This window comes from Oncorhynchus masou, chromosome 18, assembly GCF_036934945.1.
Source record: "Oncorhynchus masou masou isolate Uvic2021 chromosome 18, UVic_Omas_1.1, whole genome shotgun sequence".
Classification (NCBI taxonomy): domain Eukaryota; kingdom Metazoa; phylum Chordata; class Actinopteri; order Salmoniformes; family Salmonidae; genus Oncorhynchus; species Oncorhynchus masou.
In genome coordinates this window covers 16,341,790-16,357,255 of record NC_088229.1, presented here as the reverse complement: position 1 = coordinate 16,357,255, position 15,466 = coordinate 16,341,790, and the positions used below count along the sequence as shown (strand labels likewise).

Sequence of the window (15,466 nt, the reverse complement as noted above, 5' to 3'; positions counted from 1 at the left end):
TGTTGTGTTACAGTAGTTCACTTCCATATGCTAAACAGTAGCTCTATCAGTCTGTTTCTGCTCACTTGCCAACTCCTTATGGAGACGTCATGCTAAACGTTTGGCTTGACAATGACCATGTAGTAGAGAAAAACACAAACAGACCTGGGACGAGTCTAGCTAATTAGGGTTTATTGACCTATTCTACTCCTCATGAGGTCACCCTATGACAGGTGATAAAATGGAAGAGAGTAGAGGTCTTAGTGCAGACTGACCTTGTCCAGTCATGGCAGGGCTTTATCCCCCAACTCAGTCCCAGTTTATTACCCAGAAGACCATTTCACTTCCCCTATCTATCCTAAGAGGTATAGGTTACACCTGCTGGATCCAGTCGTGATAGAGAGAGGCTCTGTTCCAATATCCATACTTGTATACCACTTAGAAGGAAGCAATGTAATAGGCATTGTTCAGCAATCTATTTGGCAAGTAGTGTACCAGTATGGACATTGGGACACAGAATACGTGTTGCTCCCATGTCTCAGTATGGGAGTGTCAGTGCATGAAGGGGGGTAGGATAGGGCTCGAGATCTCTACAATAACTTACAGTAAGTAGTAAAGTGGAGATCTCTACAATAACTTACAGTAAGTAGTAAAGTGGAGATCTCTACAATAACTTACAGTAAGTAGTAAAGTGGAGATCTCTACAATAACTTACAGTAAGTAGTAAAGTGGAGATCTCTACAATAACTTACAGTAAGTAGTAAAGTGGAGATCTCTACAATAACTTACAGTAAGTAGTAAAGTGGAGATCTCTACAATAACTTACAGTAAGTAGTAAAGTGGAGATCTCTACAATAACTTACAGTAAGTAGTAAAGTGGAGATCTCTACAATAACTTACAGTAAGTAGTAAAGTGGAGATCTCTACAATAACTTACAGTAAGTAGTAAAGTGGAGATCTCTACAATAACTTACAGTAAGTAGTAAAGTGGAGATCTCTACAATAACTTACAGTAAGTAGTAAAGTGGAGATCTCTACAATAACTTACAGTAAGTGGTAAAGTGGAGATCTCCTGGGAAAAAGGCCTATCGGAACATATTGAGGTGGAGAGCCACGGTGGACGCCCTAGGTTCTCAAGGGGGAGTAGAGGGTTGAATCGAAATGCAAGTCTAGCCCCAAATGGCAGGGCTCCTGTATGAGCGTGAAGGGCCTGTGTAGGGTACAGCTGCATAGGGGCCTGAAGCTGAGTAGGGTACAGCTGCATAGGGGCCTGAAGCTGAGTAGGGTACAGCTGCATAGGGGCCTGAAGCTGAGTAGGGTACAGCTGCATAGGGGCCTGAAACTGAGTAGGGGCAGTTGTAGTGACAGACACAGGACTGGATCATCATGACTGCCCGGTGTAGGAGCCTGCCTGTGGGGCACCGGAATGCCACGGTGGCCGTGCTGGTCCGGTACGGGGAGCAGCAGCGGGCGTCGGTACACTGACCACAATACCGGGGCCGGTAGACTCGTGTGCTGTAGCAGCCCTGGTGCACCAGTCTCACTGGCACCAATGACCTGTAGCTCGGCTCGCAGCGCTGGCCTGACTGAGAAAACACACACAGATCACCAATGTTAGCCTACTAGATGAGCTCATGGCTGCTGAGAATAGAGGTTCATGTATGTTCTATTAAATTAGGAATGAACTCAAATGCAATTTCTGAAGAGAAAATATAACACCATAATACATGATTTTTTGTACAATGTTGTACACATAGCACATGCGTTCCCGACACAAGTATACTCCAGAACATACAGTATGGCCATTTAATAAAGGACTGCACACTTTACATTAGAGTCCAGGTGACAGGAGCACACATTTGAGCACATATATGAGGCATATGCAAGGCATGGGTCCTGTTGATCTTCCGGTATCTCGGGTTGACCTAATACCCTGATTGACATAACCTTATATCCCTACACTATCTCGGTTGACAGGTATATAACTTTTCAACTTTTCATTACATTTTCATTACATATTCATTTAGTACAATGGTTTGATTTGTCTAATCTTATCCCAATAATATCTTGTTGACATACCTAATAGACATAACCTAATATCCCTTTGTATCAAAGATAACCTAATTATCAAATATCCCTGTTGCCATAATCTAATATCCCTGTTGACATAACCTAATCCCGTAATCTACACTGCTATCTGCCCAGCATACCTAATATCCACATAACCGTCTACTACACTGTAATAAACTATTGACATCAACTGAACTATGATCCAGATTAGTGTTGTTAGCTATCCCTACATAGTTATCTTTGCTGTCTTTGTATCCAAATAATTGTGTAGTTTAGAGTGTGTAGACTTAGAGTGATTATCTTAATTTACCGAGGTTCCCTGTTACATAACCTAATATTGTTGCCATAACGTAGGGGATACTCCCTGTTGACATAGCCAAATATCCCTGTCTACCTAATAGAACTTCAACAACCCTGTCAACAGTCCGCATAACCTCGACATATCCACAGTTACCTAATATCACATTTTCATTTCATTTCATTACATAACCTAATATCCCTTTGATTTGTTTGATCCCGTTGCATAAGCTATATCCTGCCATAACATATCCCTGTTGTATCTAAGACAATTGTGTAGTCTAGAGTTGCCATAACCTAATATCCCTGACAGAACCTAATATCCCTAGCTAGCCAGCTAATATCTGTTTCTAATATTTTAACTAATATCCCTGTTACAGAACCTAATATCCCTGTTGCCATAACGTAATCATAACCTAATATCCTGTAGCTAGCCAGCTATCCCTGTTGACATAATCCCCTGTTGACATAACCTAGCATCCCTGTTGAAACTATTATCCCTCGTTGACATACCAAATATCTCTGTTGACATAACCTAATATCCCTGTTGCCATTAGTTGTAGTGTCATAACTAAATCCCTGTTGCATAACCTAATATCCCTGCCTGCTAGCCTACAAAGTCAACAACGCAGCCACTGCCAGCTAGCCTACTCCAGCAGTACTGTATCATTTCAATCATTTTAGTCAATAAGATTCCCTTGCATACGTAATAGTTTAACTTTCTGAACATTGATAACCTGTAGTCCACTTGTCATATCCAATCTCCTTTGACATTATCCCGTAGCCTCTATCTGTTGCCATAACCTAATATCTATGTTGCCATAATCTATCCTGTTGTTCTCTCCTCTCTGCACAGACCATACAATACGCTAACCAATATCCGCGTCATCTAATAGCGGCCATAACCTAATAATCCCTGTTGGTCCCAGTTGACATAACCTAATATCACTGTTGATAACCTAATATCCCTGTTGCCATAATCTAGTTCCAGGTCTCCGTTGACATAAGCCTAATATCTGGAACTAATATCCCTGTTGACATAACCTAATATCCCTGTTGCCATAACATAGGCTAATATCCCTGTTCATCTCAGCCTATCCCTGTTCCCTCCTAATATCCCTCGACCTTATTGGCATAACCTAAACATGGATCACCACTGTTGATAACACTGCTACTCCTACTGCCATAACCTCTTCGTCCGCCCTAATACGTGACATTCTCGCATAACCTAATATCCCTGTTGACATAAGCTATCTGGTCAGCTGTTGCCATAACCTAATATCCCTGTTGCCATAACCTAATATCCTGTTCATCTCTCCCAAGTTGGTCATATCTGCCTCTTTCTCCCCTTAACCTAATAATCTATCCCTCTTCGCCTAATATCCCTTTGAATTCCATGCTGTCACATCCCTGTTACCAGCCATTTCTCTGTTACACATCCTTATCCATTTTGCCCTAACCAATATCCCTGTTGAGAGTTCATAACCAATATCCTTGTTGCCTTGATAACCTAATATCCCTGTTGACGGCATAACCTAATATCCCTGTTCTAACATCCTGTTGACATATCCTAATATCCCTGTTTAACCTAATATCCCCCCTAATATCCGTCTTGCCTTTAACCTAATATCCTCTGTTGCCTCCTTCTTTCCATAACTAATATCCCTCTTTTGACCTAACCTTATATCCCTGTTCACCTTAACCTAATATCCCCATAATCTAATATCCAGGTAGACATATCCTAATACTGTTGCATAACCTAATATCCCTTTACATAATGCTGTTCTGTTCCACTAACCTCATTGCAACTAACCCCCTCCAAGTCTCCAACCAATATCCATGTTGCCATATCCTAATATCCCTCTCGTAACCTAATATCCCTGTTGCCATCATCCAACACTTCCCTGTTGCCCCTACTCGGATAATATCCCTGTCCCAACCAAATATCTGTTGCATCTCTCTCCCCCCTAATATCCCTCTTCCATCCTATCATCTCACCCTGTCTGCTCATATCCTTCTCCATAACCTATCTCCTGATTCTGCCTCCTCAATCCCTGTTGACCTAATATCCCTGTTCCCTTTCTGCATCCTGTTGACATAACTCTATGTTGCCCCTATCCATCCAGGCCTAATATCCTCGGTCCTCCCCTCCTAATATCCCTGTTGACATAACCTCATATCCCTGTTGCATCACATGTTGACATAACTAATATTCCTGTTGACATAATCTAATATCCCTGTTGCCATCATACAATATCCCTGTTGACATAACCTAATATCCCTGTTGCGGACCTGTTGACATAACCATCCTGTTCCTCCTAATATCCCTCTCATACATATTTTCCATCCTCTATCCCTGTTGCAAAACCTAATTTCTACCACTCTAATATTCCAAGCTAATATCTGTTGCCATCATAACCCTAGGAACCTAATATCCCTGTTGCCACCATCCAATATCCCTGTTGAATCCTCCTAATATCCCTCCCCCCATAACCTAATATCCCTCTCTGCAGATGACTGTTGACATAACCTAATATCAACCATTTTGAAAAATATCCTGTTGACATAATCCGATCCTCATTTGCTAAGTCAAATCCCTGTTGACACCGCTGTTCATAACCTAATATCACACTGCCCTATCCCTGTTGCTCTGACCTCTTTCCCCCTAATATCCCTGTTGACATAACCTCTCTCATAACCAGATGAAATCATCTAATATCCCTGTTGCCATTAATGTGTTGACGGCCTGCCGACATAACCAATATCCCTGTTGACCCTATCCTAATATCCTCTCTTCATAACCAGATCCATTTCCATAACCTTATCCCTGTACCATCACCTCGCTCATCAACTCATCCCTGACCATAACCTAATATCCCTTCCGTCTTTTCCATAAGCTAATAGTTGCACCCCCTTCTGACATAAAAACCTACACTCGATACCTCCGATGTCAACAACTAAGACCTGTTGACATAACCTAATATCTGTTGACATTCTGTTGCCATAACCTAATATCCTGTTGACATAAAATATCTTGCCATAACCTAATATCCCTGTTGCCATAACCTAATATCCCTGTTGCATAACCTAGAATGACATAACCTATCCCTTGATAACCAAATATCCTGTTTCAAACTAGTCATCCCTGTTGACATGCTAATATCCTTCATCTGTATCACGGATATCCCTGTTGCATAATCTAATGATCCTGTTGACATAACCTAAATCCCTGTTGCTAACTAATATCTGTTCATAACCTAATGCTCTCATCCTGTTCAATAGACCTATCGGCTCCCTTCAATACTGTGAACCATAAGATCCTCCTTCCATAACCTAATATCCCTGTTGCCATAACCTAATATCCCTGTTCATCTCCTAATATCCCTGTTGCCCACGCTAATCCCTGTTGACATAACCTCCCTAATATCCCTACCTGACAGGTCGCTAATACCAGGTGGCATTGCGATAATCTGTCTCCCTGTTGCCACATACTAATATCCCTGACATCTAACCACTGTTGTCCCCCAGGGCTCTGTTCTAGGCCCTCTCCTATTCTCGCTATACACCAAGTCACTTGGCTCTGTCATATCCTCACATGGTCTCTCTGCTATCAGGTTTGCTCTCATTGCAGCTGTTCACATCTGCCCTAACTCTTCTTTCCTGTTCTCTCTTCCCCCTTCCTGATGACCAGGTGGCCATAATCGCATCTCTGCATGTCTGGCAGACATATCAGTCTTTTGCCATGACGGATCACCACCTGTTTCAAGCTGAACCTCGGCAAGACGGATATGCTCTTCCATCCCTAAGGATCCCGTTCCATAACCTCGCCATCACGGTTGACAACTCCATTGTGTCCTGTTCCCATAACCTAAGAACCTTGGCGTGATCCTGGACAATCCCTGTTGTTCTCAACTAACATCAAGGCGGTGGCCCGTTCCTGTAGGTTCATGCTCCACAACTAATATCCTTGTTGACATAACCTAATATCCCTGTTGACATAACCTAATATCCCGTGCCTCTAATATCCCAGTTGCCAAGACCTAATATCCTTTTTGCCATAAATCCCGTTGCGCAGGTAACCTAATATCCCTGTTGCACTAATGATCCTGTTCATCTAAAATCCCTGTTGCCATAACCTAATATCCCGTTCTAATCTAATGATATCTAATGATCCTGTTGCATAACCTAATATCCCTGTTGCCATAACCTAATATCCCTGTTGGCATAACCTAATATCCCTGTTGCCATAACCTAATATCCCCCATACAACTCATATCCAGAACGCATAACCTAATATCCCTGTTGACATAATCTAATGGTGTTCATAACCTAATATCCAAGTTCTATCACCTAATATCCCTGTTGACATAATCCTCCTGTTGCATAACCTAATATCCCTGTTGACATAACCTATCCCTGTTGACATAACCTAATATCCTGTTGCCATAACCTAATATCCATGTTGCCATGCCTACAATAGCTGTTGACATAACCTAATATCCCTGTTGCCATAACCTAATATCCCTGTTGCCATCTACAATATCCTGTTGACCTAATATCACCCATAACCTAATAGGGCATAACAAAAGCGTTCATCCTAATACCTCTGGCCTGCTCGCCTGTTCCATAATCTACCACTGAGGAAGTAACCTAGTATCCCTGTTGACATAACCTAATATCCCTGTTGCCATAACCTAATATCCCTGTTGACATAACCTAATATCCCAATGGCCATAACAATATCCCTGCCATAAGACATAACCTAATAGGACATAACTAATGATCCTGTTGACATAATCACCACCTTCCTGTTGAGACACCTGACATAACCTAATATCCCCCATCCCTGTTGCCCTAATATCTTCAAGGAATACCTGACATAATCTAATGGATATCCCTGTTGACATAACCTAATATCCCTGTTGACTCTAAAATCCCTGTTGCCATAACCTAAATGATTTAGATGACATAATCTAATGATTGACATAACCTAATATCCCTGTTCCTAACATGGATGTTGACATACCTAATATCTCTGTTGACATAACCTTATATCCCTGTTGCCATAACCTAAAATCCCTGTTGCCATAACCTAATATCCCTGTTGACATAATCTAATGATCCTGTTGACATAAATATTAATGTAATAACCTAACATCCCTGTTGACATACCTAATATCTCTGTTGACAAAACCTAATATCCCTGTTGACATAACCTAATATCCCTGTTGACATAACCTAATATCCCTGTTGACATGACCTAATATCCCTGTTGACATAACCTAATATCCCTGTTGCCATAACCTAATATCCCTGTTGACATAACCTAATATCCCTGTTTACATAACCAAATATCCCTGTTGCCATAACCTAATATCCCTGTTGCCATAACCTAATATCCCTGTTGACATAACCTAATATCCCTGTTGACATAACCTAATATCCCTGTTGACATAACCTAATATCCCTGTTGACATAACCTAACATCCCTGTTGACATAACCTAATATCCCTGTTGACATAACCTAATATCCCTGTTGACATAACCTATGACATGTGAGGTAGGCCGGTTGGGGAGTGGGTTACAAGAGGTTATATGGGCAGGTGTGGGCTCACCATGGGGCTTCTGCGTGGCTGGAGTGCCTGACAGGGCCAGACCTTACAAAGACGGCTCTGCATCTCGAGCCGGCAGGCTGGGTTCTTGTTGGAAACCCGAGTGGAGACCCCGGCGTCACAAGTCCGGGAGCAGACACTCCACTCTGTACTCTGGTCTATACAGTTAAAGGCTGGGTTTTGCTGGGGACCAGACATGCCTGGCCACAACCTGTCTGATCTGGAGGCTGGAGAGAGGAGGCCAGGAGAGAAATGAGACTGAATGGTGAATTTCCTCAAGAATACTTGATTGCTTGCTTCAGCTGTCTTAAAAAGAAGATTAAGAATGGGGAATAACAGCACTGCGCTTCGAGCAATGAGGAATGAGTGACTTGTCATGACATCCAGCTGTTAACAACTCAATCAGAGCCAAAAAACTAATCTGACATGAATTCCCAGGTAAAAAAAAATGTATCAGTGTGTTTCAGATGTCATAAATGACTCAATTGGCCTCAAATTGGACAGGAACTTTTCGCCTTTTTGTATGACAGAAAAGCAGTGTTATCGACGGAGATCACTCCCTCACTCTGGTTGAATCTGTGAGTCATAATAACCAGCTGTGTTTCTGGTCCGCTGTGACCAGAACTATATCGGTTTTGGTCAAAAATAGTGAATACATAGGGAATAGGGTGTCATGTGGGATGCATATGGGAAACATGGTCCACTGTAAGAGGACTTTCTATTTTAACAATAATGTGAATCTTCATCTGGCCAGACTTTTCCATTGAAATGCTGTGGTTATATTTGGACATTGTGTTATTTCATTTGGCCAAATTCACCCCAATTAAATGCTAAACATCCATCAATAAAAGACCTCAGACAGTGAATGTCAGTGACAGCTCAAATCAAATCAAATGTTATTTGTCACATGCACTGAATACAACAGGTGTAGTAGACCTTACAGCGAAATGGTTACTTACAAGCCCTTAACCAACAATGCAGTTTAAAGAAAAAAATAGATAAGTAAAAAAATATATATAATTTTTTAAATGATGAAAGAGCAGCAGCAAAATAACAGTAGCAAGTCTGTATAGAGTACAGGGGTACCCGTACAGAGTCAATGTGCGGGGGCATAGGTTAGTCCAGGTAATTGAGGTAATATGTACATTTAGGTAGAGTTAAATTGACATGCATAGTTAATAAACAGAGAGTAACAGCAGCATAAGAGAGAGGGGAGGGGGGACAATGCAAATCGTCTGGGTAGCCATTTGATTAGCTGATCGGGAGTCTTATGGTTTGGGGGTAGAAGCTGTTAAGAAGCCTTTTGGACCTAGACTTGGCGTGTGGGGTGTGTGGGGTGTCTGGAGTTTTTGACATTTTTAGGGCCTTTCACTGACAGGAATATTTACCCCAGTGATGTACTGGGCCGTATGCACTAAGTGCCTTGTGGTCGGAGGCTGAGCAGTTGCCATACCAGGCAGTGATGCAAGCAGTCAGGATGCTCTCGATGGTGCAGCTGTAGAACTTTTGAGGATCTGAGGACTCATGCCAAATCTTTTCAGTCTCCTGAGGGGGAATAGGCTTTGACGTGCCCTCTTCACGACTGTCTTGGTGTGTATGGACCATGATAGTTTGTTGGTGATGACACCAAGGAACTTGAAGCTCTCAACCTGCCCTACTGCAGCCTCCTTGATGAGAATGGAGTCGTGCTCGGTCCTCCTTTTCCTGTAGTCCACAATCATCTCCTTTGTCTTGATCACGTTGAGTGAGAGGTTGTTATCCTGGCACCACATAGCCAGGTCTCTGACCTCCCTATAGGCTGTCTCATCGTTGTCAGTGATCAGCCCTATCACTGTTGTGTCATTGGCAAACTTAATGATGGCGTTGGAGTCGTGCCTGGCCATGCAGTCAGGAGTGAAAAGGGAGTACAGGAGGGGACTGAGCACGCACACCTGAGGGGCCCCCGTGTTGAGGATGAGCGTGGCAGATGTGTTGTTACCTACCCTTACCACTTGGGGGCGGCCCGTCAGGAAGAACAGGATTCAGTTGCAGGGGGAGGTGTTTAGTCCAAGGGTCCATAGCCTTGTGATGAGCTTTGAGGGCACTATTGTGTTGAAACCTGAGCTGTAGTGAATGAATAGCATTCTCACATAGGTGTTCCTTTTGTCCAGGTGGGAAAGGGCAGTGTGGAGTGCAATAGAGATTGCATCATCTGTGGATCTGTTGGGGCGGTATGCAAATTGGACTGGGTCTAGGGGTTCTGGGATAATGGTGTTGATGTGAGCCATGACCAGCTTTTCAAAGCACTTCATGACTATGGACGTGACTTCTACAGGTCGGTAGTCATTTAGGCAGGTTACAGTACCGTAGTGTTCTTGGGCACAGGGACTATGGTGGTCTGCTTGAAACATTTTGGTATTACAGACTCAGTCAGGGACAGGTTGAAAATGTCAGGGAAGACACTTGCCAGTTGGTCTGCGCATGCTTGGAGTACACATCCTGGTAATCCGTCTGGCCTTGTGAATGTTGTCCTGTTTAAAGGTCTTACTAACATTGGCTACGGAGAGCGTGATCACACAGTCATCCAGAACAGCTGATGCTCTCATGCATGCTTCGGTGTTGCTTGCCTCAGCGAGCGTAATTTAGCGAGCATAGAAGTAATTTAGCTCGTCTGGTAGGCTTGTGTCACGGGTCAGCTCAAGGCTGTGCTTCCCTTTGTAGTCTGTAATAGTTTGCAAGCCCTGCCACATCCAACGAGCGTCGGAGCTGGTGTAGTACAATTCTATCTTAGTCCTATATTGACGCTTTGCCTGTTTGATGGTTCGTCAGAGGGCATAGTGGGATTTCTTACAAGCTTCCGGGTTAGAGTCCCGCTCCTTGAAAGCAGCATCTCTACCCTTTCGTTCTGTGTGGATGTTGCCTGTAATCTATGGCTTCTGGTTGGGGTATGTACGTACAGTCATTGTGGGGACGACGTCATCAATGCACTTGTGGGATGTTAATATTGTCCTACAGCTTGATCAACAAAATAACATCTGTCATTGTGGTATCCAATTGTGTGAATAATTCCTTATATATGTCAAGTAGCTTGTCTAAAATCAGAAAATAACGTTTGGAGTACACAGTGACTTTTAAATATGGTCCAGTTTAAAGATGTAGCAGAAACCTGCGTCAGAACAGAGGATGACAAGCCTGGTGCCAGATCTGTTTGTATTGTATTGCCAATGACAACCACCATAGTAGTGAACTATACAGCACAAACAGATCTTGGACCAGACTAGTGTATGACTGTTATCCAAGCTTGATGTTACCTGTGATGGCATCCTGAAGTATGGTATTGTCCGTGTTCTCACACACCCACTCCTTGCAACACTTCCCAGGCAGCTGTACCCGCTGGGGGTATGGGCAGTCTGGGCTGGGCAGACGGATGTCCTCAGGGCACAGGGGCACACAGGTCACACCTCCCCCCTGGCAGCGGCACTGGGTGGCACAGGAGGGCTGGAACACCTGGCCATCCAGGTAAGAAACCCCATTCATATCACAGCCCAACTCCTCCTGACCTGGATGGGTATGAACAGAACAGAGCTGGGTTCAAATTCCATTTGAAATCTATCAAATAGTTTGAGCGTTTGTTCTAGCCTGCCTGGAGTCCAGATGGGTAGAGTTTGTATTTTTGGGACTATTCTATTGCTCCATCAAACCAGGCAAGCTCAATCAAGCACAGATAACGTATTTGAAAGGATTTCACATAGTATTTGAACCCCAGTATGATGTGGGAACAGGACAGAGAGATTATTTTAGGCTCCTTACCCTGGACTGGCATCCCCACCCTAATCCTAACCCTGGAACATGGCCTCTGCTCTGGTCTGAAGGAAATACAATTAGGAAAGGAAAACCTCAAACAGAGAGAGAGAGAGAGAGAGAGAGAGAGAGAGAGAGAGAGCTTATGAAAGAGTGAGGTAAGGACTCAAGAGGTTCATGTCTAGTGCCAAGCCTGTGGGTTGTTATGTGATGTTATGGGAAACCAGGTTGTGGCCCAAATGGCACCCTATTCCCTATTAAGTGCACTGCTCTGGTCAAAAGTAGTGCACCATGTAGGGAATAGGGTGTCATTTGGGACACAACTCAGGCCTGGGGAGACTGAAAAGTCTGTTTTGCAATCCGTGTGTGTTGTCTCTGCAATCTATCATTCTCAATGGGAAGTGTGTCAACAGCACCACTGAAAATAGAGGTTGAGGTGTTTTGAAATACAGGCAAACTAAAGCCCCTCCGCTTTCTGGCTGGCTAGCTGGCTGAGTATATGCCCTAAACAGAGTGTATGTTTGTCCCTCTCTTACATACAGACAGTCTAACAGAGTGCAGCTTCAAACCCTCTCTCTTTATTTGCTAATTGTCATGGGCAGAGGTTGGTTGTTTAGTGTCAGAAAAGAGTTGTCTGTTTGTCCCACCCACACAGACTGCAAAGCCAAACCACACCTGGTCTAAACTGACTCTGAATCTTTCAGGCCTGGGTTTGGCTTGGGCAGAGGCTGCATATTTACTGTTAGGAAGGGTGGCACTGTTGCGTTTGTTTATGACTGAAAGTCAATAAACAATTGGTACTCACTGGAACACTCTCCAGGGTTGCCGGAGAAGCTAGTGCTGTAGTCACACTGCAGTCCTCGCTGGCTGTCACACAAGTACAGATCACTGCAGGCCTCACCCTGCTGCCGGGCACACACCTGGCAGCACTGGCAGCCGTCCAGGACCAGAGGAACTCCAGCTGGGCACAGGGGCACGGGGCTGGGGCACTGGCATGGTCCCGGGCATAGCTGACACCACACCTGGAGTAACACGGGGGCAGATGTTAGAGGTTAGAGCAGGTAGAGATTAGAGCAAGAGAAGTGGGAGGTCAATTGTTGATCAGTTGTTGTTGTCGTCATATTCGTCATCATTATCTCCGTCATCATCGTCATCATAATCATCTTCATCATTATTATCACCATCTCAAGTATCAACAATATTTTAATTGTCGCCATCCTCATAATCATCATCAACATCATCACGGTTAAAACAATGCTGCAGTTATGTTCTGAAATAAAACATCCTTTTTTTGACCAAATGTAAGTTTGGTCAAAAAATGTGTATTTGGTAGAAGTAATTTGTCTACTATGTCCAACACTGTCTAGTCAAAGTACACTATCTAGTACACTATATGTCCAACACTGTCTAGTCAAAATACTCCTGTTTTCAATTACAGGCAGATAATGGAGCCAACCCACAGCAGGCAATCTTTGGACATACTGGCCTCAATGTCATCTCCCCTGGACTCTTCCATTGTTTTAAACATAATTTGTCATCTCAAACTATTCTCTATGCAACTATACAAATTAACATCAAACATTCACAATATTCTTAATACATCAATATTGATCATTATTATTCATGATGATCAAAGTGTACATTTTTGCCCATTTCTAGATAACAAAAAAAAAATAATCGGAATATGCAGTGTACAATACTGGTGCATCATGCAATGAACAGCTTATTGTTCAAATATTACAAATTGGCTATAGAGAAAGTTACAAATATTATAAAATTGGCTCTAGAGTAAGTTACAAATATTACAAATTGGCTATAGAGTAATTTAAAATAAAAACAACACAAACATAAAAACAAACAATCAGTTCTATCGAAACAGATTTGGTTTAATCTTCAAACATAGCCACCTGGAATCTTGTGATAGATCTTTCCATGGAATGAATGGATACAATCAATGGAATGTAGTCACATTGATCTCCACAGAGAGTCCACATCCTGAGAAACAGGGGTAAGATACAGGTACAGTTCACCTCCCCATACACACAACGAGAAAAGCAGAAAACCTGTGTGGCCTCACCTGCAGTGCACCCATACAGAGCAGTAATGCCAAGGCTATCACATTGTCACTGAGTTGTCTTGAAATTTCCATTGAAACGACTGTAGGTTGATTGGACTGCTCTGTTGTGTCTGTCTGTCTAACCTCTAAGTAATGAAATTGTTGGTAGTGGTGCTAGCTAGCTACCAGTGCTGCTTGCTGTTGGCTAACTACTCATTCCTTTGCATGGCTGTCATTTATAAAGTCTCAGCTGTGATGTCACAGAGCTGACCGCCGTGTAAACAGTCACTGGAGCGAGATCAAAAATGTTTCACATTCCTCCTACTCCCTGTCATCCATTTACACTTCCAGCCCTTTCTCCCTCCCTCCCTCCCTCCCTCCCTCCCTCCCTCCCTCCCTCCCTCCCTCCCTCCCTCCCTCCCTCCCTCCCTCCCTCCCTCCCTCCCTCCCCCTCCCTCCCTCCCTCCCTCCCTCCCTCCCTCCCTCCCTCCCTCCCTCTCAGTCTGTTGGTGTGCTGCTAAGTTTACACAGCTTAACACAAGTTGAAGGGAGAAAAGTACATGATCCTCCTGGATGTCTACTGGATGTCAAATAGCCTCTAAACCTTATTTGCGGTGTAAAGTTTCCTGGTACTCAAGTACTATTTGAGAAGGTCCGGTCACACATATTTCCAAGGTGGCAAAGGTCCGGATTGATATTGTCATTTATCAAAGTAGTAACAGACCACCACCTTGCAACCCATGCGATCCCAAACTGTTCACACCCTTCTTGTAGGCGGAAATAACATTTTGAAGTTTCAAAGCCAATTTTGCAAAATTCTACACATTTTGCGTCGGAAACAGATTTTTTGTTGTTGTTTTAAAGCTAATTTCCTGCAAATAAGCAAAGAGAAAAGAAAAGAGAAGTCCGTGAGTTGAGTACTGTAAAATAGACCACTATGAATTAGCACATTTTCATCTTCCTTATGTTTTGTGATAGTGGTTTCGCTTTTCCTTTCCATAACATAACATATATATATATAGAGAGAGATGTTATGTGTGACATAACATACACATAACATGCACATATACATATATATGTTTAGGAAAGGAAAAGCAAAACCACAATCTTAAAACATAAGGAAGATGAAAATGTGCTAATTCATAGTGTATATATTCTTCCTTATGTTTTGAGATTGTGGTTTCGCTTTTCCTTTCCTAAACATACATATATATATATATATATATATATATATATATACAGTACCAGTCAAAAGTGTGGACACACCTACTCATTCAAGGGTTTTTCTTTATGTTTTCTATTTTCTACATTGTAGAATAATAGTGAAGACATCAAAACTATAAAATAACACATATGGAATCATGTAGTAACCAAAAAAAGGGTTAAAAAATTATAATCAGTTGTGTTGTGACAAGGTAGGGGTGGTATACAGAAGATATTTGGTAAAAGACCAAGTCTATAGTATGGCGAGAACAGCTCAAATAAGCAAAGAGAAACAACAGTCCATCATTAATTTAAGACATGAAGGTCAGTCAATCCGGAAAATATCAAGAACTTTCAAAGTTTCTTCAAGTGCAGACACAAAAACCATCAAGCGCTATGATAAAACAGTCTCTCATGAGGATTACCACAGGAAAGGAAGACCCACAGTTACCTCTGATGCGGTTCATTC

At 42.7% G+C, this 15,466-nt stretch overlaps 1 protein-coding gene across 1 annotated transcript; it reads right to left on the bottom strand.

Annotated features, from left to right (window-relative positions):
* Positions 1–911: 911 nt before the first annotated feature.
* Positions 912–13,989, bottom strand: LOC135504066 (CCN family member 2-like). The gene is made up of 5 exons (XM_064922342.1): positions 13,816–13,989; positions 12,544–12,760; positions 11,249–11,497; positions 7,962–8,185; positions 912–1,565 (listed from the first exon to the last, which is right to left on the bottom strand). The coding sequence occupies exons 1-5, from the start codon at positions 13,885–13,887 to the stop codon at positions 1,149–1,151; spliced, it is 1,179 nt and encodes a 392-aa protein (XP_064778414.1). The 5' UTR covers positions 13,888–13,989; the 3' UTR covers positions 912–1,148.
* Between the last annotated feature and the right edge of the window lie 1,477 nt (positions 13,990–15,466).